Source organism: Copadichromis virginalis, linkage group LG7 (genome assembly GCF_057382275.1).
Source record: "Copadichromis virginalis isolate Kocher_CV1m ecotype Utaka linkage group LG7, C_Virginalis_male_GT1.1, whole genome shotgun sequence".
Lineage (NCBI taxonomy): Eukaryota > Metazoa > Chordata > Actinopteri > Cichliformes > Cichlidae > Copadichromis > Copadichromis virginalis.
This window is the reverse complement of record NC_140624.1, coordinates 23,310,958-23,336,136: the sequence shown is the minus strand read 5'-3', so window position 1 is coordinate 23,336,136 and position 25,179 is coordinate 23,310,958. Positions and strand designations below refer to the sequence as shown.

Sequence of the window (25,179 nt, the reverse complement as noted above, 5' to 3'; positions counted from 1 at the left end):
GCGAACGCGTGCCTTTACACGCTGACCGAGACGCGACCATTAAGGACAATTTATTCAGGCGGAAAGATCAAAGACGCCGCGATAGATAAAGATCAAGTAAACATTAACATAAACACCCACCCGTTATATACAAGTTATGCGAGTTAGTATGTTTATAGTAGTTAGTAAGTTTATTGACAAAGTTTTTTCAATAAATGCTTAATAATTCAAATATCTGAAACTGTCATTAAGTTTACATTTTTGAAAATAAATTAATGTTTAATCATTTTGAAAAGGGCTCAAGTTGATTAAGTGATTTATGAAAAAAAGCAGAAAAATATACTGCTGTATGAGGATTCTATGGCAGATTTTGTGCACGAAGGTGTTGAAATGGTGCAAAATGCATCAACGGAGTATGGGAGACGCCTAAAACACACTAGATTTAAAAAAAAATGTGGCTAAAAAGAAGATTTCGTGCAAAAATCTCATTCCCAACTTATTCATGCAGTACCAGTTTCTCTCTTGGCACCCTATTGTCTGCTTTATCTACATCCACAAAGACACAGTGAAACTCTTTCTGACCTAGGGTCCATCAACAGTCTGGAAGCAAACAACACATCTATATTGTGCTTTCTCAGAATGAAGCCTAACATTTTTTTCACACATCTTCATGGTATGGTTCAACTTTATTCCCGTGTAGTTACTACAGTTCTGCTCTTTGAAAATCAGTACCAGTACACTTCTTCTCCATTCCTCAGGGTAGTTGAAAAAGTTTTCCATGTACTGTAATGTGTTTGCACAATGCTCTTTTTAACTATTCTGGATCTTTTTTTATTGTGCTTGTCATTCATATCTTTCTGTAATCTTTTATAAAAATTTTGTGTTATACAGTTTCCCTTTGTCCTCTAGGTATTTTTACCTTCTAAATGGAGCAAGGTTGAAAGGAGACAAAGTTAATAAGCACGTGGGTGTTGAAAATCAACTGCAGTCACACAATCACACTTTTTTGTTTGTTTTTTTTATTAGAAATAGCATTAGCTGTACACTGCAGTACTGTGCACCATAAACATTAGAAAGCCCCCCTCCCCCCCCCATCCTCTCACATTTTATGTAGAGGGACAAAATAGCACACCAGAACTCCAGTTATCAAAATTCTATGTACACATAAAAGCTAAATTCTTTTGTGGAAAAACATTGAGGAAGACTCATGATTTCTCCCACTGACATAGTCCATTTGAAATTAGTCTTAATTCATAATCACTGTCCTTATCGATCAATCATCCAGGCCTGGTGACTCTCCTTGCTGTATTCTTGATGCTATTCTGATGGCTTCCTCCAGCGAAGGCTGATCACTAAGCTATAAAAAAGAGAGAGGAAAACAATGCAAACAATATTGAAATTTTGACGACCACAGGTGAGCAGTACTAGAATTAGCACATACCACGGTTTTGGTCCCTTCAAAATAAAGGCGCACATATTAAAGTGCTGTAATCCCTTGAGCATGAATATCCTTCAAAGTACTTCAGAGAGATAGCACTTTAATTTCAACTTAAATAAAGGAGCTAAAATAAAAGTTGTGTCAATGTCTAAACACATATGGAAGTGAATGCATTCATACTCCCAACCCTCTCAAAAACAATACCACCACCATTGCCCAACAGGCTGCTGGAGGATGACTGTCACATGACGGAAAAGATGCAAAATAAGCCTTTGCTAAATCATTAACATAACAGAAACAGTGCAATTTGTTAAATAAAGACAGCGGAGGGAAATAAAAAGGTTGTTAGCCCTTTGATGTAATTATAATACCCTTAAGGGTTTGGCCTTGATAGTAAATTAAGCATGATACTCTAATACATAGCTAAAAAAAAAGGTATTTTAAGTGGATAAATGTTAGTGAATTTATTAGATAAACATAAAGATAACATCTGCACTTTAACAAATAAATCATTCTCCTATATGTAGAGGCATTTAGAGAAAAAAAAACCCCAAACCCTTTACTTTCCATAATAAGATTGTGTGTCAATGAAAAACAAACAATTATTTACAGCGCTGGTTTTCTTTTTTGCATAACAAGTTAGCAGTCACCATGAATTTGAATAACATCCATACTAAGGTTTGTTTTGATCCCGAATTGACTGAACCAGTAAGACATAGGTGTCAAACTCTGGCCCGCGGGCCAAATTTGGCCCGCAGCCTAATTACATTTGGCCCGCGAAGCCATACCAAATTACTATTAGAGCTGGCCTACTGGTATTATACAGCTAATATATATATTGTTTAGTATTAAGCTTTGCTTGTTCCATATTCAGTTTTCCAGCAAAACTTATTTGAGTCAATAAGAAAAGATTCATTCATATATATGGAGGAATTTTTTTTTTTTCAATAAATATTAATGTTAGCCCACGACTTTGTTCTAGTTTTGAATTTTGGCCCACTGTGTATTTGAATTTGACACCCCTGCAGTAAGAGGTCAACAGCACACCTACCACTCCTAAAGCCTACAAAAGCCTTTAGGCAAATATATTTTCAGGGTGGGGCCTCTGTACTGCAGAGCCTGTTCCAACCAGACTTAAAGATGTAACATTTTCCAAATTTTTCCTTTATCTTCTTCCTAAAGTGAACTAAATACATTTAATGACTGGAACTCGGTCCCTCTGATGATCTTTACCAACCTGTACAGCGATGTGTGTGCCGTTGGATGTGGCCAGTAATGTGACAGGATGAATATCATCTTGCTCTTGGCTGTAACCTGCCTCCTCCACAGTTTGGAATGAAGCCATGTCAGGTGTCATGATGGCCACCTGGGGGCGACAAAAACGCTGTACTTAAATTACAGCTTAATTTTTGAGCCACAAATATATTTTTAAAAACACATCTGATTCCATCATGGAAGTTTACCAGAAAACGGAATAAATAATAAATTAAAATTGAAAACCTGATTTTAAAAAATATAAAAATACTAAAAATAAAAGCAACTGATCTTTCTTAAGTTACTTTTATAATATATAGACTTGATTTTCAGCTCAGTTATTTAAGCTGAATACAATGCCACACTGAAGCCTTCTAAATAGAAAAAAAGCCCTTCACATTATTCTGAGTGCAGTCTACTGAGCTATGAGAGTTGTTTACCTGTTCATCTGAGCCATCTGTTGTTACCATGGTGACTGAGTGAGCACCCTGAGTTGCCAGCTCATGGGCTGGGATAGTTATGGTTGTGCCTTCTTGGGTTACCATGGTAATTGTGCCACCCATAGCTTGAAGGTCTGCCTCGGAGATACTGACCTGAAAGAGAAAAGAACATTGAGTCTGAACTACACTCTGACAACTTCAGATTGCATCCTTTAGCCAGGTCAAAGTCCCACTGAGATTAGAAATCGTCTTTTCAATAGTAGACAAACAGTCAGGAGACTTTGCAGCTGCCACTTGATACTTGATGTCACTTGAAAAAGCATATGCAAGAAAAGTACAAAGTTAAAACAGGAACAACCTGAAATGAATTTAAATGCTACTCTTACAGAAATCTCAGCTTCCTATATGTGCTATATGTTCATTTTAATATTCACAAAATCTCTGCTGCAGTTATCATCCAACCTTCGCACCATTAATATGTAAATTATATTTCTTCTACCATTTGAAATGCTATACATGTTTCTTTTGAACTGTTTTGAGCTGTTTTGGTCATTTGACACAGAACGTAAAGAGTGAGAGGTCAGTCTGCTCATCGTCTAACCATTTGTCAATTACTGGTTGTTAGCCAATTACCATCCTGGGCTTCCCTCCTTCCTGACTTGTAGAAAAAAAATATATATATATATGTATATTTTTTTAACATGACCTGACATTGGTGACTGATCCCACAAACTCATTAGGAAAATGTTTACAAAAGTCAGGGCAGAAGGTCGCTTTCCCTATATAGTTTTCAGGGATCAGATGTCATTTTGCAGTCACGGCTATTGCCACTGGTGACCATTATAATGAATGTAGTTTTAAGGGATTTCTGAGGCGTTTGCTTCACATATGGTATATGATGAGCATCCTCGCTTCTTTAAAAAAAAAAGTTATTTGCAATATGTTTATAGTCATGATGACGTTGTATTCTCTTACCTGTTGTTGTGTTCCATCTTCCTGTGTTACCAGGGCAACATGCTGCGGACCAACCATGTCGGAGCTTTCCACTGGAACCGGCTCTGATCCGGAGTCATCTGCCTCCACTACAGCTGTCGTGTAGCTCACATTGGGGTCATCGATGGCATCTGAATTGACATTAAGGATTCATTAGAATTTTGTAAGTTAATAAATAGACAGTTTTATCTGAACTATTGTTAACATCTGTTTCCATTCTAAATTCCTACATCCCTCACAGACTTATCAAAAAAGAGAGGCCGTTAGAGAGGCCCCTTCACTGTCCACTTTTAAAACACACGTTAAAACCCATTTTTATTCTTTGGCTTTTGACCGTAGTGAGACGTTGTTTCTCTTTTAATTAAATAATTTATTAACTAACAAATTAATTATTATTATTGGGGTTTTTTTGGCTTTTATTTATATCTTATGTGATTGTATTATTTCGTTCTAATGTACAGCACTTTGTGTCAGCTGTAGTTGTTGTTAAAGTGCTTTAGAAATAAAGATGATGATGATGAAAAAACATTTAAAATATTCGTTCTGTTTCGTTACATTTTACTGACCTGTTGGGGGTTCAAAGTAGGCTTCCTGCTCCTCTTCGATGGGCTCTGTGTCGTTGTGCGCTGTTCTTTTGTGCATGGCAAGTGTGGAAATCTGCTTGTAGGTTTTCCCACAATGATTGCAGTTGTAAGGTTTACAGGGCGTATGAACAACATGGTGTTTGTAAAGGCTGGAGTATTCTGTGAAGCGTTTTTCACACCCAGGCACTGTGCACACATACGGCTTCTCACCTGGAGTGGAAAAAATAGTAAGACAATGAGCATTTGACTTCATTTATTAAACTGCAAGAGAAGTGAAGACCCCCATCTTTATTGGTGTGTTGTTTCAGCACTCAAGAATTAATATATGCTTTACTTTTACATCACGTTTTCTTTATATGTAAGATCACAATGTAGTGAAGAACAGTGAACAGTGAAATCCAAATACATATCCTATATAGAAGACCAGTAAAAGGATTAAATCTCCACAAAAAGACTAAAAAGCTAGATATTCTATAGATATTCTAGATAGTTTTAAAAATATATAGAAATAATGTTTGTTTGTTCTTCCTAGTAAAACAGAGTTTTTCAAACTTCAGTGTTAGACATGATGATTTAAGCTATCTTGAAACTTTATCAATTAACAGCTTAAAAGCTTTTTGCACAGCTTCTGTGGAAAAAAACAAAAAAAACAAAACTGTGCTGAGATCCAGGGGTTCAACTGGAGAGCACTTAGTGACTCATAACGACTCAGCAAGCTGAGTCATTATAAAATACCAAAGACTCACCAGTGTGAATTCGCATATGATTCTTGTAGTTAGTGGCACTGGCAAATGACCGTCCACAGCTTGGTTCAGAGCAGTAGTATGGCCGTTCTCCGGTGTGTGTTCGGATGTGAACTTTACGGATATTGGAGGTGGTAAATGACCTGCCGCAGCCTTCAACTGGGCATTTAAAAGGCTTCTCTCCTGCAAAACATGAAGTATGTCAACGCTGCAGCTTGAAATCTATAGAATTGTAAACCTGACAGAAATAGGACACAACACTGTAAGCAGCTGTTTAACATGACTAATGCCGGTATGAAAGTAGCCTTCAGGCCTTTATAAATAACCAGTGTGATTCCAACTGCAAAATGTCTGCTGTGTTTTAAAAAACAAGCAGGAGGAACTTGGCGTCATGCTTCTCGTGATGACCATGTGCCTGTGCTCCTGAAGCACTATGGTGGCTTTGAAAAATTTCAGCTCCCCTCATCTGTTGTTCAGCATTGGCTGAACAACTTGACACAACCCCCTCAAGTTGTTCAGCCAATCCTAGCTCTTCACCACCATGTGTTGTTTGTTTAAAAAAAGACAGTGCTGTGTGGCTAGTTAGTTCAATCCATTTTGATTCCAAACACTCGTTAAACAGCCCCTTCTGTATTAACAGCCCTGAAGTAATATAGCTTTTACCAGCAGTAGCAAACAACAGTTAATCTCCTGGGTTTGTTTACAAACCTTATCAGGCTTATTGAGTGTTGCAACAACATTGTGACTTGTCAGTGAGTTTCTGGGTGTGGTTGTTTACCTGTATGTGTCCTTGTGTGCTTTTGAAGGTCTCCAGAAGTTTTGAAGGACTTGCAGCAGTTTAACTCCTGACATCTGTATGGCTTCTCCCCTGTGTGTGTGCGCGAGTGACTCTTCAGTCCATAGCCTTAAAGAATCACACAATTTGACATTCAGCTAAATTATTATTCCATAACTACAAGCAGCCTATTCCATATTTATACTGATCTCAGATATGGTCTTACATTTAACAGCAAGAGTTTTTTCCAGCTCAAAACAGACCTTTGGGGATCTCTTTCAATATACTGTTTTATATTACAATATAACATAACATAACATAACAGGCAACTGTTGTTGTGATTTGGTGCTCTATAAAAATAATAGAATTTAATTGAATGGGGTTGACTAAACTTGTGTTTACAAGTGGTAATTAAGGCAGTTTGTCTGGGGTGCTTTACTGAAGAGTCTGCATTTTCCACACATTTCAAGTCATTTGATAAACAAAAAATTTATTTTTTGCAAATAAATTAAATCCCACTCAATTACAGCCTTCATTAAAAGGAAAAAAAAACTTACACAGTAATAACCTGACTAGTTCAATTGTCAACATCACTATGGTGATAATGAGATTTTAATCAAGGGTTTAAAAATGTTTTAATTTGGCAACAAAAATAAAAGAAATTAGCCATGAGTCAACTTGTAAAATTATATTATCTGTTGCTACCTGTTGCAAACTTCTTTCCACAGTTGGGATAGTCACAGATGTACGGTTTGTCTCCAGTGTGGGAACGCTCATGTACCTGCAGGACACAAACAAAACTGTAAAGCATTGCATTTCAGTAAATGGCAAAATCTTACAAAATGTTATCTTTAAATAATCTACACTTGAGGAGGCAAAAAAAAAAAAACTTTTTAGAAAAACAAAGCACCCACACTTACCTTAAGATGGTGGGCAGTGGTGTACAGCTTTCCACAGCCTTCATATTCACAGCGAAAGGACTTTTCCCCAACATTTGAGACCCTTCCTGGCCTGTTGTCTTGTCCCTGTAACACAATCTGAAAGACAAGGCACAATTATGTATCCAATGTTAGACTTAACGTAAAGAGAAAAAAAAAGGAGAAATAAATAAAAAGAAACATTACCCGCATGTGGACACCATTGTCTGCTTCAACTCTGCCAAAGGTCCCCAGGGGGTTCTCTATATTCTCCACCTTTGAGGGAAAAGAAAGGGTATTTTAATATCTATTGGATGATCATAAATATATTAAACCAAGGGATATTAAATATGAAACTATAATATTTAAAATTGATAAACCATTATTACAGCAAAAATGGAACATTCAAAACAGGCAAATTTATAAAGCCTATGAATAAGATAATATTTAATCTCATATTCACAAGTGACCATCTTGCCAAGATAACAACATAATAACTTTTTACACAAGCCAATTACATGTGCGCAGAACACAATGGTGTTAGTGATTTTCTTTTACCTAAAAATTTTGTGTGACATGATAAAATGCCACTACGTTGCAAGCTCATATCAATATTCCTCTTTGCATCCTCACTGTTACACCTGTCTGCCTCTTACTCACACACGTGTTCTGTCTCGCTTTTACTGACATTCATTCCTCTTCTCTCCAGTGCACTCCACCTCTCTGAGCTCTTCCACCTGCTCCCTACTCTCATTACAGATCATAGTGTCATCTGTAAACATCACAGACCACAGAGCCTTCTGCGTGACCATCACCTTTCCAAACAGGAAGGGCCTCAGATGGTACCACCCCACCCCCATCCTTGAATCCACCTGTCACTTATACTGCATACCCCACCACTTTCTCGCTGTCATAATTCTGTGTCAAAACACACACACACACACACACACACACACACACACAGAGTTGGTACCACACCAGTACAAAGACAAAGCACACGTACCTTAGTGGTATACTGTTCTAGCACGCTGATGGTCTCTGGGTCAATAGCTGCCGCCTCTGCCTGCAGGTCTGCGATGGTGCCATCAGCCTGGATTGCCAGGATGGTGTTGGACTGGGGCATGTGCACAGTGTGCTGAATGTAGGCGGTGCTCCCATCCTCCAGCTGTACCTCCTGCAGGCCACCCTGATCATATGTTTCTGCACAGAAATTAGGAGAAGGACGCAGAAACTGAAACTCACTGATGAAACTGAGCTTTGTTCCAGTAAAAATCAAAAAGTTTGGGGAGGGAAAATAATAGTTTCCTGCATGTCTGGACCCAAACTTAATGCTTCTTTGTGGTGAAATCCTTCACCTTAAGAGTTTTTATTTATAAATGTTTTGTACATTTTCTAGTCCAACACCAACATTTATGTAACCATTTTTATGTAACCGTGTTGTCCCATGAATAGACTGGTTTTTAAAAAAGAAGATACACATGCACATGAACATTTTTAATGTCTGTGAACTTGCAGCTTAGCCAAACTCTGCAAATAAATTTATAAAAAAAGAGTTTATAGGAAGGGAATATAATAAAGGATAAGCAGATGTCTTTTGACTATTTTCTTTTACTGATGCAATGAAACATTAAAATAATCAACTAAATAGATGAAAGATGCTTAAAATTCAATTCAGTTTGATTAGGTGCTATTTACCTTTGGGTGTGTGAATATAGGCAGTGGTTCCGTCTTCTAACTGAACAGCCTGTCCATCTTCAAGCTGTAAACTGCCCCCCCCTAAAAGTGCATTAAAAATAAACATTACTCACATTCACTTCTTCATTAGTGTGTTCTTGGTTAGCTACTAGTGAGCTTTTGTTACATAGATGACATGCATTTAAATTACAGCCTTGCACTGTGCCACAAACACAGTACACAAAGAATAAGCTCTACTCTGCTATTGGTATTACAATATTTCCATTTTATTTACCCGCTTTAGGCATGGGCACATGCTGAACATAGGCAGCAGAGCCATCCTCCAGCTGGATAACTTGGCCGTCCATAATCTGTCCATCTGAAAAGGAACCTTTGGTGTCATGCTGGATATATGCAGTGGATCCATCCGCAAGTGTAACAGCCTGCAGACTCACTGTGTCCATACTCTCCATCTGATCTGCATCTGGGAAATAAGAGAGTAGTAAAACATAGACTTTTAGTTTAAGGAGTAATGGAGTAGATCGTCACAAAATGAAACAACAGGACTGCGATGTGATGCCCTTTGTCCCAGCTAATACCAGATTACTTCTGGACACAGTTTTGCCATCCTCAACCAAAACTGGGACTGAAATTCAAATGTGATTAGATGTACAGTTCTGCAGTGATGTCAGTAAATTTTTTGTAACAATAGAAAGTTTAAAGGCTCACCTCCCACTGTCACAGCCTCTGCTAGACAGAGTGTGACCGGCTGCCCATCTGCATCATGAAACTCTGCCATTCCCTGGGAGTCCCGGTTTATCTGGGCCAAGAGCATGCTTTAGCTGCTGCAGGGGAAACAGGCAAGACACTCAAATGAAATGCATACTGACACGGGCACTGGAAATGCAGATACTGTGCGGTTATTTGATAACTGGATGTAACCATTAAGAATCTTACTTAATGTTGTTGCTGTTGCAGTGCCCCTCAAATCATCGCTATTCCTCCAATATGTGCAATACATACATATATAAATGTTTTTTTCAGTGTCTAAACATACTCAGTAAATACAACCAACAAACTGGCAAACAACCATACAACTGCATAGAAATAATGTGTTATAACTTAGTTTTGATTTACTAGAATAACCTAACCTAAGTGTGGAACAAAATAAGTTAAGCGAAAGAGTAAAACAAAAATAGATTTTTTTATAAACAAAAATTAACTTGAGATTTTCTGCATTACATGAAATTTTTTGTTTTGCCAGTTTCAGCATGGTAACATGTGTGAACACAAACAACATTAGCACATATTTACCTGCAAAGTGAGTCAAGTTTGTTTATGAAATGTCTGCTACATATATTTCTTATTCTAAGCTCAGCCCCAGACAAATACCCCTCATTCAAACTAAAGATACAACACTTGTGAAATTGGAGCCAATGTAACAACCTGCTTCATATCAGGCTTCATAGTTAATCTATTTCTATTGACTCAATGGAATTGATACTAGTGTTAGGTGTTTGCATTGTTTTATTCATTTTCTTTTTTGTACCAAGGAAACAAAGTAATCTCATATATTTTGTTTCTTTTATCGTCATAAAAAATAAGCAAAATTTCAAATCTTCATCACACCTTTTAACATTTATTAAGTGGAAAATTTATGTTGCATAAAAGATAAACATCTGTAAATGTCATGTGTTTGCCAATAGGTGATATCAGTCAATAAGGCCGATACTGGTTGATAACATTGTTCAGCTGATATATTACAACATCTCTAACAAAAAGTGAACCGAAACGAACAAACTAACTCTGGAAGTTAAATGAACAGAAAATCTAACACAAATACAAAATAAAAATGTCAAGAAATCCCTACAACTCTGGTGACCTAATCAGACATATTGTGGATATTAAACGCAGAAAGAAGAAGCATATTAAGATTCGTTATAGCGTTCTTCTGACTTGCTCTGTTTTCAAGTTCAAGTCATAAACATAACATCACTTATTATAATAGTTTATTATTAAATTATAATAAACCAGTCTAACAGCTCTGCTCAGCTCACATTTGGTAATTCAATCTTTTACTAGTGTCTTATCAATAACTTAACGTCAACATTACTTGCTTTTGGTCCAAGTCAACGCGCTTGTTGATTTGGACTCAATACTTGGAGCTAGCTACTTACGATGTAGCACAACTATGACTTGCCACATTAGTCAAGTCTGTTGTATATCAAACAAGTGTATTTAACCGGCTTTGGTATCCCAGGATTCAGTTATCACACTGACAGCGTGTCTAAACGCTGAGTTGATGACTACAGCCACAGAAACATGCCGTAATGGAGTAAGCTTGATAGCCGCTTCGTAGGCTAACAACATTGCTAACTATGACAAGCAGCGCTGTCACGACTTTCACAGCGGTTGTTGGCGAACTGTTTCTCGATGACTGCGGTTATCGAGATCACAGAGACTTCTAAATGATTTTGTGAAGTCTAAAAGGGCTCTGGAATGACAAATGGAGGGCTAGCTATCTCACGCCACACAGCTTCCCGTTTGACTAACGAGCGACGCAGTTGGAAAACAAGAGCGAGGAATCCGCGAGCTAATTAATGATAACATAAGCATTTTGGCTCGGTGGGTGTCAATTTTATTTTATGATTAAACAGCCGTCTCCCATTCTTGGACTGAATCCCCACCGCAACCTGTCACTCCCTCTCACAGAGATGGCTGAGGGAATAATGCACACTGGGTAAAAACCAATTTATATACTAACCTCCGAAAAATTTCCAACAATTCCTCCTGTTCGACCACCATGCAACAGTGCAGGAAACGGTCGGCGATGTTCACAACCCGGGAACATGTATGACAGAACTATCCTTACCGTGTTGTCCCGCCCATTCTCTATTGAGGGATTGGTCACCGACTCGCAAAGCCCGCTCTTATTGGGTTAGGCGTGTGCCTGTTACGTTCATTCGAGTCTATACTGCTGGTATTCAGCCTCCCGGGCCCCTGGCAGACGCCATTCCGCGTCCTTTTTCGCATTGTCTCGGCAGTTTGACTGTAAATGCGCTGCTACGTCGTTACAAAATAATTATTTAAGCATGAAAGGTAGACGATAGTCAGCCGACATTGTAGATTCCGAGCCACCGTGCGACACAAAATGTGGTTAAATGGGTTCGCCAGCGACATAAACTGCGCTGTGGTGGAAGAATTTTCGGCATCCATGTTGAAAACAAGGTCGTGTGGGTAAAAAAAGGGGGAATGTGGGCAATGCAGTGAAAAGAGGCTCGCTGGGATAAAATGACACTACAAACTACACCCAGGACATCAGATAATCATCTTTTAAAAGTTGCAGATACAATTTCACCTCATGAACACCTACAAAAGAAGCTGAAAAGACGTAGAGATGTAGTCCTCAATGAGGCGAGAATGACTGTAGAAATGCAGGATTCACCTCAGGGTTGTCTATTTGTATTCCATGGATCAGATACTGCCCGATCAGATCTGAAGTTGAGCAGATTAATAACGTCATTGCATAAGAAAATCCCATCAAATGTTATCATTTCATTAAATGTAAAGAAGTACATCTGAATGAAAGTTCACCTGGTATAGGTAACTAAGATTTTAAAAATGTTTAACCATAAGCCACACTGACAGATATCCTTTGCCTTCCCAAGTCTTCTAGATGACAGGACTGTTTACCAAAATAGATAATTGGCATTGGATATCTAAAGAAAAATCAATTTTCAAAAATACATCTCAGTTCTTTGACATTCATTGAGTCTACTATCATTACATTTTCATTCGTTAAAAGAAGAAGACTTTCATTTCATTTAAAGATCACAGGAGGAAAGGCACCAAATGTTCACATGAATCATAACTTTGTAAAAATCTAGAAATACTTTTAAAGTGACTTGGCTACAGTTTTCACACTTTGCAAAGTCATACAGCGGGCCGCGTTGGACACTTTGGTGGGACAGGTTTGGGATGTTGGAATGTTTGACAACCTTGAGTTTGACCCTGACAAAGATGCAATTAAAGTTTTAAAAAAATCCAAATATGACAATGATAATACTGATCTATATGTCATACTGAAAAAAGAAAATAAACTAGTAAAATTAATTAAAAAGATAAAATAATAAAGTAAACAAACTGTTTAAAGTGATTGCTATGGAATGGAGAAAAACTAAATGTTAATTACACACATGCACAGAAAATAATTATTTAATTATCTGTAAGACTTTTTTTTACACTTTCAGTACATTTTTTCACATTATAAACTTTGACCTCAGAGCAAAAATATGGATTTGTAATGAGAAATGATTTTGTTAGTCTTGTATTATTGCTTTTAATTAAGTAAACAACTACCTGCATGATGTAAATGTAGCAGCTCCAACTGATGTCAATATTTAGGTTTCAAACACAACCAGCTTGGGACAGTTTTGAGCCTTCTTATCTGAAACCAACACTTATAACCTCAGAGACACGAAACAGAACAAACACGAAGGGAACGCTTCATCGTCTATTGAATTGAAATGAATTAAATGTCAGGAATACCAGTCTGTCCTGTTAGGGAGCATAAACCACTGTCTCCTGCTCAGATGCAAATGACAGTGATGGCAAAATAAGAGAGGAGATGGCTTTGTGGATATCCCTCCTTTTTGGTGAAAGCAAGGGTGAGCTGCTCACTGAAAGAACATTTGGACAGCGCTGTCATATATATACATTTCCCCCCCATTTGAATAGAGAGAATATTTTTGAATTATTTGCTGTAGCCCAGTGCTCATGCTTTCTTTTTAGTGATTCATATTTTCTAACAAACAATAAAATGTTATTAAAAATAGAATTTAGAAAAAAAGGGATTTTATAAAAAGTTTTATTTCCTGTTACAACCCTCACCAAAAAGCCTTTGTTTTGCAAAACGTGAGTTAACTCTTACAGGCCTGCTGCTCATAGAGCTTCACATTTTGTGCAAGTGGTTTCTCCACGTGAGAGCGTGTTATTATTGGAGTCACGCTGCAGCAAAGTGACGTATGTTTCCCTGTTTTCGTTCTACCTGCCTCAAGTAAAAGCAAAGTCACGCAAACATACTGAATGAGACCGGAAGCTGCTGTCAAAATAAAACCGGTGAGAATTCAGAAAGTTCTAGAATTTGTCATCCCACTAAAGCGCTGGCAAACACCCAAGAAATGCATACATGAATATAACATATTGTGGATTATGTGCAAGCGTTATCAGTCATTATTAAACATTCAGTGCACCACAGTGTTTCTTTTACTTTTTGATGTTTGCATCTGTTTTGTTCCAGTGAATTATTGGCCCATCGTCTTTTCCGTTTTCTAATCATTTATGTTCCTTGAACATTTATATGAAACACAATAAATAAATAAATAAACTTGTGGCGCGGACATATGCAGTACAGCTGGTCTTTGTAAACAGTGAGCTGTAGGCACTTTAATAGACTGTAGTCTGAGTTATCTGAAGCAAATGAACATAGCTTACCAGATTCGCATTGTAGCAGTTCTCAATCTTTTTCTGACATGGCACACTTAAGCGGCCAAAGGAAAAGAAATCTTACTTTTAACTGAAATATTCTTAATTCAGCATTTTGTACACAGAAAGAAAAATATTTTGAGTGTTTTTAAAGGTTGTACAATAAAAATATAAATTCAGGGTTGTGTTAGTGGAAGAACGAAGTAAATCCACTTTTCAGGGGTCTCAGAGTTGAGCAGTTCATGAATCTGTAATGCAGCATTAAAACATCCATCCGTTCATTGCGCAATGGGCTATGCAGCGTTTGGAAAATGGGTTTTATTTTGAAAGTTCACAGCAGGATTCATTTTTACAACTTGGGCTGTCTTAACTACCTGTCATGTTACGGGGGAGTCTCCTCTTCTAATGTGGACTTGACGCATCGGGGATTCCTCATTAGGCTCGGTTGTATGCAGGCAGTCAGAGAGCCGGGGCAACACAAGCACACGCCCGCCATCATGTTTACAGGGATGCGGACAGAGAACCGCGGAGAAAAGGGGGTCCTGGATGCAGCGACTCTGAGGCAACAGAGGAGGCTGAAACAGGCGATCCAGTTCCTCCATAAGGACTCCGCTGATCTGCTTCCTTTGGATGGACTGAAGAAACTCGGGACTTCTAAGCAGGGGGTGAGCCTCATATCTAAGGCCATTATTATATAGACATTATATAGGTGATGGGGAGGAGGACCATTGCCTCTCTCTTTCTCTCTCTCTGTGTGTGTGTGTGTGTGTGTGTGTGTGTGTGTGTGTGTGTGTGTGTGTGTGTGTGTGTGTGTGTGTGTGTGTGTGTGTGAGAGAGAGAAATTTATCAATGATTTATACTCTAAAGTGAAAACCTGAATCTATATTGTTATCAGTCTATCCATTTTCCTAACCACTTCTAGCAGGGTGGCTGGAGCACATCTCAGCTGCCACCTGGTGAGAGGCAAGGTATACTCTGGAGAGACTGCCAGTCCATCACAGGGCTAAAGAGACAGACAGCTATTTAATTTGCTTCCACATTCACACCAAGGGCCAATTTAGAATCACCAATGAGCCAAACATGGATGACTCTGGATTCTGTGAAGAAACCATAACACAAAAATATGTCAAAGTTAGGCGACAGAATACTTTCTAAATTGTATACATGAGCTTAAAGATGGTCTTTATATTATAGCATTTTTAGCTCAGACTGTAGATCTGATTTTAGGCTTCGACAATACTGAGGATATATATTCAGTAGGCGTGTTTGTGTTGTTTGTAATCTCTGTTGTAGCAACCACACAATATTCTCCAGAAGCGCCTACTGGAGGCAAAGCTGTGCAGAGGCAGGATAAACATGTGTGGAGTAACACCAAGCAATGGAGAGGTTCGTCTGAGCCACAGCCATGTAAATTCACAGGAGGATGAGGAGGATGACTTCATCCTCGTGCCCTGCAAGGTGGGTGGAAGTTGGGCTACTTAAAAATTCTTTTCAAGCACAAAATATCCGTGACTTGTTTGTCAAAAGGATTTTTTTCTTTCTTATTTCTCCTATCTTACATGCACCTCCCCTGTGTATACAGTGTTTAGGACAGGAAGTGAATTTGCTGATTGATACAGGTTGCAAGTTGAATCTGATGTCTTCTGTGACTGCGGAGAGATTTGGGTGAGATGTCTTCACTAATTTTTCATTTTCCTGACACCAGTTCATTTTTCAGTGTCTCCTAAGTATGTACTGCAAACATCTGCAGCATGTGAGGTGAGAACTGTTGAATTATTTTGTTTCCCTTTCAGTTTAAAAGAACTGGTCGAAGAGATCAAAATGGAGACCGATGGCTTCCCATTTCAGCGCAGGCTCTGCATCGATGGTCACATCAAGGAGCTCGGCCTGACCGTCGGACAAATCAGGATAACTTGCTCATTTGCCATAGTGGGTAAGGAACACAACAATCGTTGCCTGAATGAAAATTATAAGAACACTTTTATATGAAGCGGTGTCATCATATTACTGTTCATCTATTACATCTATTTTCAGAAAGTAACAAGCATCTCATGTCCTTGGGCAGCAAGACTTTAAAGACACTCAAGGTAAATCTTCTGCTTTGCAACCACCATCCATCATCACCATCCATCATCACCATCCATCATCACCATCCATCACCACCATACATCACCACCATCCATCCTGGAGGGGAAACAACACAGTGATGTAAACAGATACAAGATAAAAGCTAGATGATTAACTACACTAACTAAAATGGCTCTACTATAACCAACGCGGTTCTGTAATGTTTTGACATTTCTGTTTTTGCAGTGTGTAATCGATACAGAACAGCAGATCATGGTGATTGGGACAACTGTGAGGGAGCAGATTCATTTTGCCAAAAAGCAATTCAGTGAAGGGTAAGATGTTTTTCTCATCTTTTAGCTTTAAAAACATTTTTTTTCTTGTGCAAATTATATTTATACCTTTCAAAATAAGGTATCATGCAGTTTATCAAATTAATATCATGAGGTGCAATCAAACATTCAAAACCTTCACAAAACTCTCATTTTTAAATTAGGGTGTAATCCACTACTTATAGAAAGTTGTGCATTGCTGGGAGTTTTTCACGCATAAAGAACCAGTGCAAAAAAATATCCATACACTGCTTATTTCAAGCACCACATTTTGCTTTCTGGAGTAGTTTTGCATTTTCATTATTGTAGCAGTATATGGAAAACATAATAATGGTGACTTTCATTAATGTTAACCCTTGCTTACCTTTAATTATTAATTAAGTTGGCAAAGCCTAAGTCTAACCAAATCTGCCTCTTCTCCCCCCACTTTCGTCTCTGCAGCTCCACAGACTTCAGAGACCTGGGTTACTAATCTTCCTACCCACAAATAAACCCACACTGACCAAAAGCAATAGGAACATTTACTCCTACAACCAGATGCCTCATTGGAGAACTTCAGATTTCTACCTTCACACACTTTCAGTTTCTGTTTGCCGGTTTGCTTGCTGCGTTTAGAAGTCCTGATGCTCCACAATGACTTCACTGATCTTAACGTTGGCAGCCTTTAAGGCAGCCGTTCTCACTCTGCAGCTGCTCGCACCTGCAGGTTAACATGTAGCGTTCTTTTAGCCCAGAGTGTGTGAGTCTCGTATTAGCAGTCGCTACAGTAGTACGTGCTGTGCAGGTAGTTAACAGAAGCTGTAATCTCTAAGATTGTGATATAACTGTGATTTTTAGCTCTTTGTAATATCCAGCAAATTAGTATTATGCTGCCAGACATGGTATTCTGCAGCCGTGGAGAACAACTGTTAGTTTGTGTAGATTAGGAGCTCAGCACAATCTACTGAATACAGATTAGACGTTTCTCTACTATATTTGATAATGTTGTAAATGTATTTTCTAGTTGAATCATGTATTTGCATTGAGGTCACTGCCTTTTAATGTTTACAGGATTGTAGTGACACTTGTGATAGGTTTTATCACCCAACGGAGGCAAAAGTGTACCACTGAATAAACAAATGAACGGTGACATTTTAGTGCCTTTGCTCATTTTTTCACATGAGCTGTAGCACCATGAAAATCTTATCAGTGCCATTTTATCTGAGAGCCATTTATGAATGTGTGACCAGCTGAAGGTGACCTAATTCGAGTTGTTAATTAGAGGAAAAATCAAATAGAGTTAGGAGAAGAAAAGTCCTGACACATCTGCAGAGATTAGTGTCATTTTTCACAGCTGCTGTTTTTGTGTAGCTGTACCATAGCAACTGTAGCGTGACCCGGCCTGCCGACTGGGAGGTAAACAGGCCCTCCAGTGGTTATGAAGAGGGCCAGCTCAGGCTCGAACACCATGGAAACCGACATAAACAATGGGTTGAAGTTGTTGTCTGCAGCTGACTGTGATCGACACAAAAAATGTAGGTAATGTAATCTGTGTTTTAAATGTGTTATATTTCAATTGTAGTGACTCATGTTTGTAGCTGCTTTCTTTACTGAAAGAGGTTAATAACTGTGTTTGCTATTTTTGCGGACATAGAAAGAAATGTTTCAAGTTTCTCTCCGTATTTGAGTCAACTTGATGGAAGTAGATTTACTTAAGTCCTCTAACTTTACATTTGATTAGACTACATGCTTTTATTCCACTACATTTATCTGATAGTATGGTGAATTTGTAGATTTGGGGTGATATTACAAAGTACAATAAAATAAGAAACGATATATATAATATTAAAAATATATATATTAAAATGTGAAAAACTACTACCCAGCAAAATATAAAGTTAGTACATACAATATATACAATATATACAGTATATGTTCAGTATATATAGTCACACATGAAAGTAATTAAATGAGTCCCATCTTCACCTATTGCAACATTAAAGAGACGTACACATTAGTATATCAGTTATTCCAATATGATCCAGTAATATAGACAGTTCTAAAGTTGGCCTCTTTGCATTATGACTAATTGGAATAATTATTAAAAACATAACATTTAAAAAAAACTGTAATTTATCTATAAATCTGTCTAATTTATCTATACATTTAGAAAAGTGCTGATTATTTTTCATAAAAATTGATGCAGGTGCTCAGTTTAAAATTTGGTAAAGTGTGTTCTAAAACAAAAAAAAATCTAAATAAAGATTAAAAAATGTTCACAAGATATGTAGATATTTTCATTGTTATGTGTTTTGTGCTTTTTGATAATATGTTACATTTGGCCTAAATATAGTTCAAAGATTTTCAGGTGATTCCTCGCCCTTTCTCACTGTCTTTTCACTATTACAGTTTACAAAAAAGGCAAAAAATAAAAGAAAACTGTGTGATTCCTTCCCATTACCACAGTGTTACTATGACATCTGGACAGATGGTGACATGTGAGGCTGCACTGATACCACTGCTCCTGGGAAAGCAGGGATGCAACATCACGTTTGTCCTGGAAAGCTCTGAGAACATGAGAGCTGTTCTGGGGTCAGTGAAACACCTGCTGATCCAGACGTTGCTGAATAAAGCGTCTCACAGGGACTCTCTCTTTAACATCATGAGCTTTTCAAGCAAGGTGAGGGGGATCTGGTAATTTGGGGCTTTTAATAATTTCTTTGTATGCTCATTTCCAGGGTAGAATGGTTGTACAGCATACTATTAACTTAAAACAAGAATCAGGTGCACTAGTTTGAATTTCTTTTGGATTTTTGATCCAGTGAATTCACACACAGGGCTTTTGATCACAGCTGTGCATGAAGTCAGTCAAGTGCAAAATTGAGTAAACTCATATAGTATACTACCTCACCTTTATATGATTTGATTTTTAAATAACTAATCACTCTTATTCTTTCATTTTCTTCATTTTTTTAATCTCACCCTGAGCTTTTAGTACTTTGAGGACATTTTTTTAAGCTTGAGCAGAACCTCAGATTTACTGAGCCTTTCTTTCCCTTGAAGGTGACCTGCTGGTCCTGCCACATGTGCTCCTGTGCTCCTGACACAGTGTACACGGCTCTGTCCTGGATTCACTCCATCAGCTGCAGCTCAGGCGGAGATCTCTTGTCTGCTCTGAGTATTGCTCTCACCGACCCTGCCTGTCATGCCGTCCACCTTCTTTTCACAGGCTTTCCTGATCAACCAGAGGCCGTGCTGAGAGCTCTTCCTGCACTGGCAGTTGGGAGGCCTGTGAACGTTTTCTACCTGCAAGATATAGGAAATAAACTGGACAGAAACACAAGGGACTATCTGCAGTCTTTCACACAGACCACAAGGGGGAGCTGTTATCTGATTCCATTCGATTTGAATGGCACGCTGGAGAAGGTATAGACTGAGAATTGCTCGGTAGTTCTAAAAAATAGGCCCCACAGTGACTGTGAGTCTGAGTATGTGTGGTTCTATTACTGCTGTCAGGTGATTCCTCTGTACGTTGCTGAGAGCCAACCATCACTGCCAAGCTTCAATCCAGCCAAGTGGTGCTGTCCCTCCACCTCTGTCACAATACCACAGCTGCACCACATATCTTCACCCCTGCTCAGGTCTAGTTGCACAATTTTTAATCTTTTTAAACTTTGAACATTGTTTTAACAACAATTTAACACTATAGGAGCAGTCGGAGTAATCCCAATCTTCCGGTTACCTCCTGTATCCTGTCTGGTCAAACCCTAAGCAGCCCAGAATTCTTCCCAGGATGCAGAGTCCTGGCCAGGAGAGAGCGGGATGGCCTTTATTACATGGGCACTGTCATAAAACAAATACAGGTGACACATGACCATTGAATATTGTTTCTACTACAGCTAATACGGGCTAATTCAGTTATTTACTCCTGCAAAAGCACAATCGTTTTAAAAATGAAACTATACATTTACAGTATTTGCTGACTTTAAGTTTAAGGGTATTCAGCCACACCACTTTTAATGTATTAGCATCTGGATGAGTGCACAGGGGCACATCAGCTGCACTGAGCAGGGCTCTCATTGACTGACTGCTTTAATAAGCACTTTGCCCAAAAATTGTGCCCAGTGTTTTCCCAATTTTCCCATCTGTCCCAGCTGTCACAGCGTCAGTGGTGGAGTAGATCTAGGTAAGGTCGCCAATCTCTCACAAGGCTCTCCTTGTGCCATCCCATTTAAAAAGTGGTGGGAAAGCTCCTGGTCTTCAGAGGAAAAGCAGAATAAATATAGAGCATTTAATCTATTGTGATGCAGCTTCAGTACAATCCAACAAAAACTGATCATAAAAATATAACCTGATGAGCCGAAGTAAAAAAAAAAAAGTTTTAGTGTCAGAGTCACTGCTCTTATCCAAAAGTCAGACGCTAACGGACTAAAAACCAAATTTTAAAAAAGGGACGAGTAAATATTTGAAGACTGTCTTCCAATTTTAGGGCTGCAGTGGAATTTGGGTGGTTGACTTTGACCATGCAGAAAGCGCAACGTTTGAGATTGCCTCCTCCCAGCGCCAGCTCGTTTGTTCACTTGACATGGTCAATGACAGCAGAGGTTGCACATGCAGGTTGGCTCCTGGCGACGCTGTCCTGTCACCATGGGAACAAGATCTGAGAAGATACGGTCCAGGTCAAGTGGTGGCAGCCACAGAACATAGAGATGGTTATGGAGGTACGGCAGAAGTCGTATATTTTATATTATAACATCATCATATGACATTCAGTGGTGTGGATACAATCAAGGATATTTTTCTTTATAGTCAATAATTCTAATGAGACCGTTTTCAAACGGGAGACTTGTTTCCTAAGATAAATATTCATATGATAAATCACCAATGTCTGTTCATGATCACCATCTGTAATCCACTCAAAGGGCTCACCTTTCCTTCCTGTAGGTAACGGTGTTAGACGCCTCCGGGTGCTGATGTGGAATAGTTGTGTGTATGTGCTTCCTGAAAGTCTGCTTTTGCCCATTTCTGCTTCTCGTCATGCCAGAATAGTACGGGAGCTCCAAGCAGTCACTCACAATCAGTGCTGCAGCTGGCTTTGTGCCCCCCAGCTGTACTGCACCGACTGCTGCCATTCAGCATGTGCCTCTTGCTACTGTTCATCCTGTTTAGTTCCACCCAGCCTTGGAGCTAGCTTTGGAAAATCAGATGAACTTGATAAAACAGAGCAAGTCAAGCAGGTGGACCGCAGAGATGCAGATGTGAGGACGAGTGATCCCGAGTTGCCATCTTCCTCCTCCTCCTCATCTCTTTCCCATGATGAGACTAGAGCATCAACTTCTCCTTCACTGAAGATAAGAAGTAAACAACAGCGTCCTCCCTGGAGATACTGGAGAAGAACTGGACCAGAACCACAGCACAGGCAGCCAGGTGAGAATCAGACACACACTGAGTTAATAAGTTCTGAAGAAGTTCAAAAGAAAACTGGAAACAAAAAGAAACCTTGTGAAAAAATAGATCACAGGTAGATTCCACTGGAGATATCACATAAACAAATGGGTCCTACAGTGGTTAATGACACATTTACTGAGAACACTGGAGTGTTACTGTTAGAAGACAGGAGATATTGAAATTGAAGACATCATGACAAGACATCATGTTTAAAATCCCTTGTTTTGACATCATCTACTTAAGTGAATGAAATTAAACATTTCAAAAGACACTGTACCTGACCTTATGTTACCTGGTTGAATTTTTGTTAGTAAACTCATAAATCAGTGTATTTCCATCTGCTAGTCTGTTCTTATCCAATCTTAAAAACATCCGATCCTCTTTGCCTTTTTTGGGTGTTTTACTGGAGACCCCAGTAAGTGCTGTGTAGAGTGGTCCTGAAATCCTTTCGATGATGTTTTTCATATTTTGACTAAATGTTATTCTCTGTTACCTTTATAGCAGATGCTGCTTGCTACACAGTGTGGGCACACATGAACACATGCATGTTATTTTTGATGTATTGTAAACAAATGCATTTCCAGTCCTTTTACCCTCACGTTTAATGGTCACAAATAAGTGCAAACTTGTCTCACAAAATGCCAATAAAGATGCAACATGCTGTTTTTGATGATAGCAGTATACAGTATGCGTTCTGATATGTGTGCAATATGCATGAGCTCAGATGGAATTTTTTTTTTGTGCAGGGAGTGCTGGTCCCCGGAGGACAACCCAACCTGTGAGTTTCAGCATCCCTGAACCACAAATTAGTGCCTCACCAAATCACAGCTCCCTGTTTCAGTCACTTCCTGGCACCAGAGGAAGAAGAGCAAACATTAGAGACATTTTGTCCACAACCAGCTTCAAACCTCGACCACCAGTGGGACTGCAGTCTCTCTGAGAACAATGCCAATATATTTACATATTGTCTCAGTGTAAACTCATGTACAGTGCATGTTGAAGAGCCAAACAAAAAACTGATTACAAAAATATTTTATTTCAATACAATGATGTGGTCTTAGTGCAGGTAAGAATGTGTTTAAGTGCATTACAGTAAAATAAAATGTAAACTCTTAATGCAAAAATCTATATACAAGAAGCAAGAAACAAAGAGCATGTGCAATGGTCAGTTGTTATTAAAGGGTGACAGGTTTGGTCAGCTGAGGGGTCAGAGGTCAAAGGTGAGGTTGACACTCTCCCCAGCTTTAACACTGACCAGCTGAGTCTGCTGCTGTGACTCTGCCACACTGGCAGTGATGGCATATGTTCCAGGTGAAAGCTCGATATAAAAATCCTCACTGGATCCAGACACGCGGTTCTGAAAGCAGCAAATAAAAAGATTTTAATGCAATGATTATTTTTTACATTTTAGATGAATTAAAGTCAAACTTTTGACAACATGTAAATAGTAAAACTCAGGCCCCCAAACTGAAATGCAAACTTCATCTATACAACTTCAAAGGAGTTTCCTGAATTCTGCTGGTACTGTCTATGCCACTGTAAAATGCTAACTTTCTGAAGCCTCCAACTCAATTTTTTGTTTCCCTTTTCCACTTTTTTGGCCAACAAATTACCTACTGTAAATTGCTTAAATATAAAGCCTTAAATGCTCTGGGTTTGTCAGCCTCTGAGCTTTTCCTATTCCAAATAATCAAAAACACAACGCAGAATTACTTGGTATTTGTCGCATTTCCTGGTTGGTAGCGCAGCTGATGTCTTTGCAGATGCTGGCTGTGTGTGAAACCTGGACATGTGGTTCTTTTCAATGTCACTGGGCTGCGTGCAACAACCAGACTTGTAAAATCTCTGCAACAAAGACAAAATCCATATTTTATTCTCCCAGGTCTGTAGCTGAAGTCCACATAGAGGTGCTTTGGGACATAGTCACTAACTTTGCAATGACTAGTGGTTTGTGCCATGAACTCAGTGATTTTTGCAAAGGCATCATCAAGCTCTGTGGGATTTCTCTGGAAAAGCAAGAGATGAAAAGAGACAAGCTGATAAAAAAACAAACAAACAAACTTTGAACAAAGAATTAAAAGTATTTATATTTAGATTACATTATAAGGTTATATTATTATAAATATTAAAGGCGAAAGATAAAAGCACCTCGTCAGCTATATCTGTGTCTTCATCTGCCATAGTGGGGTTTTGGGATGCAGTGCTCGCCCAGTCCACACTCCGCCTGGAGGCTCGCTGCAGCACCTCCAAGCCCAGACTGGCAGAGCGCTGCAGGGAGGACTCCAGCCAGGCTTGGCTGTCCATGGACAGGTGGAGGGAAAAACTCAGGTGCCCTTCACCCAAGGAACGGGCACAAAGAACGCTTTAAGATCGCTTTACAGGACACAAATATTGAAAAGACAAGAATTTAATTGTAAATATACCAATATAATACAACAAAAGAATTTATCACTTACTGGGATTTTTTAAAACTAAGATGTCAAACTGCTCTGTGGATCCAGCATATCTAATAGGCATCTGATTTTTCTAATCTGATATTGAGAAAACCCTTTTTCAGCTGCTTCGTAAGAAACACAATATGTCAGAAAACAAGTTAACAGAGCTACATCAGTACAAAAATAAGACTGTGTTAACAAATCTTGGCCAGTTAACAAAGATCAATGTTTTTTTTTCCCCTCCGACAAGGTTTGAACCAACTATAATCACCTTAAATGCAGTGTGGGAAACAAGAACATATGGGACGGATATCCTAGAAACAGCGCATGCGTGCAAATTAAATCAGCTGGGCTGTCACTTCTTTCTGAAGCTACTTACTTTGAACTGTTAAACACAGACCCGTTTCCCTCGATGGAAGCTCAGGAACACTGAGACGTGAAACACTTCGAAGTGCACGCCTCACATTCTAGAGCATGACGTTGTCACATGTAGAGCACATTCTGCTTATTCCAGGAACCGTCAACAAACCTCGTGTCAGGAGACTTCGTCTACCTGCTCTGCACGTTTAACATGTACGCAGGTTACTGGATGCAAAGTTAGAGAAAACTGTGCTCCGCACACTTACACTCTGGCTTT

The 25,179-nt window shown here is 38.8% G+C and overlaps 4 protein-coding genes across 5 annotated transcripts; 2 read left to right on the top strand and 2 right to left on the bottom strand.

The window, feature by feature from the left end:
* Positions 1–1,002: 1,002 nt before the first annotated feature.
* On the bottom strand, positions 1,003–12,017 carry znf143b (zinc finger protein 143b). Of its 2 annotated transcripts, none has more exons than XM_085462580.1 (15): positions 11,562–12,017; positions 9,527–9,642; positions 9,093–9,281; positions 8,819–8,899; positions 8,127–8,323; positions 7,331–7,399; positions 7,127–7,243; positions 6,912–6,987; positions 6,210–6,335; positions 5,435–5,614; positions 4,671–4,898; positions 4,087–4,235; positions 3,112–3,264; positions 2,655–2,783; positions 1,003–1,336 (listed from the first exon to the last, which is right to left on the bottom strand). In XM_085462580.1, the coding sequence occupies exons 2-15, from the start codon at positions 9,630–9,632 to the stop codon at positions 1,253–1,255; spliced, it is 1,884 nt and encodes a 627-aa protein (XP_085318706.1). In that variant the 5' UTR covers positions 9,633–9,642; positions 11,562–12,017; the 3' UTR covers positions 1,003–1,252. The 2 variants fall into 2 exon arrangements, with proteins under 2 accessions (XP_085318706.1, XP_085318707.1); XM_085462581.1 differs by lacking the exon at positions 11,562–12,017 and adding an exon at positions 9,755–11,533.
* A 2,633-nt stretch (positions 12,018–14,650) lies between these two features.
* LOC146705044 (nuclear receptor-interacting protein 3-like) lies at positions 14,651–17,809 on the top strand. Its single transcript, XM_085462578.1, has 7 exons — positions 14,651–14,946; positions 15,575–15,739; positions 15,864–15,946; positions 16,075–16,214; positions 16,316–16,368; positions 16,595–16,683; positions 17,122–17,809. The coding sequence occupies exons 1-7, from the start codon at positions 14,731–14,733 to the stop codon at positions 17,150–17,152; spliced, it is 777 nt and encodes a 258-aa protein (XP_085318704.1). The 5' UTR covers positions 14,651–14,730; the 3' UTR covers positions 17,153–17,809.
* Positions 17,810–17,883: 74 nt separating this feature from the next.
* Positions 17,884–23,082, top strand: lg7h11orf16 (linkage group 7 C11orf16 homolog). Its single transcript, XM_085462577.1, has 8 exons — positions 17,884–18,194; positions 19,126–19,339; positions 19,723–20,085; positions 20,176–20,300; positions 20,369–20,522; positions 21,149–21,380; positions 21,604–22,086; positions 22,854–23,082. The coding sequence occupies exons 2-8, from the start codon at positions 19,133–19,135 to the stop codon at positions 23,045–23,047; spliced, it is 1,758 nt and encodes a 585-aa protein (XP_085318703.1). The 5' UTR covers positions 17,884–18,194; positions 19,126–19,132; the 3' UTR covers positions 23,048–23,082.
* A 41-nt stretch (positions 23,083–23,123) lies between these two features.
* On the bottom strand, positions 23,124–24,915 carry akip1 (A kinase (PRKA) interacting protein 1). Its single transcript, XM_085462579.1, has 5 exons — positions 24,564–24,915; positions 24,256–24,440; positions 24,039–24,113; positions 23,821–23,952; positions 23,124–23,464 (listed from the first exon to the last, which is right to left on the bottom strand). The coding sequence occupies exons 1-5, from the start codon at positions 24,622–24,624 to the stop codon at positions 23,315–23,317; spliced, it is 603 nt and encodes a 200-aa protein (XP_085318705.1). The 5' UTR covers positions 24,625–24,915; the 3' UTR covers positions 23,124–23,314.
* Between the last annotated feature and the right edge of the window lie 264 nt (positions 24,916–25,179).

Coding starts and splice junctions, on each gene's coding strand:
- akip1 (XM_085462579.1), bottom strand. CDS start 24,624: ATGCCTATTAGATATGCTGGATCCACAGAGCAGTTTGACATCTTAGTT. Junction 23,953..24,038: donor AAACCACTAGTCATTGCAAA/GTTAGTGACTAT, acceptor TCTTTGTTGCAG/AGATTTTACAAGTCTGGTTG. Junction 23,465..23,820: donor GGAAATGCGACAAATACCAA/GTAATTCTGCGT, acceptor TGCTGCTTTCAG/AACCGCGTGTCTGGATCCAG.
- LOC146705044 (XM_085462578.1), top strand. CDS start 14,731: ATGCAGGCAGTCAGAGAGCCGGGGCAACACAAGCACACGCCCGCCATC. Junction 14,947..15,574: donor TCGGGACTTCTAAGCAGGGG/GTGAGCCTCATA, acceptor TCTCTGTTGTAG/CAACCACACAATATTCTCCA. Junction 16,684..17,121: donor AAAAAGCAATTCAGTGAAGG/GTAAGATGTTTT, acceptor TCGTCTCTGCAG/CTCCACAGACTTCAGAGACC.
- lg7h11orf16 (XM_085462577.1), top strand. CDS start 19,133: ATGACATCTGGACAGATGGTGACATGTGAGGCTGCACTGATACCACTG. Junction 20,301..20,368: donor ATATCTTCACCCCTGCTCAG/GTCTAGTTGCAC, acceptor TTAACACTATAG/GAGCAGTCGGAGTAATCCCA. Junction 20,523..21,148: donor CTGTCATAAAACAAATACAG/GTGACACATGAC, acceptor TTCCAATTTTAG/GGCTGCAGTGGAATTTGGGT.
- znf143b (XM_085462580.1), bottom strand. CDS start 9,632: ATGCTCTTGGCCCAGATAAACCGGGACTCCCAGGGAATGGCAGAGTTT. Junction 6,988..7,126: donor CCACTGCCCACCATCTTAAG/GTAAGTGTGGGT, acceptor TGTGTCCTGCAG/GTACATGAGCGTTCCCACAC. Junction 2,784..3,111: donor CAGATGGCTCAGATGAACAG/GTAAACAACTCT, acceptor TGTCGCCCCCAG/GTGGCCATCATGACACCTGA.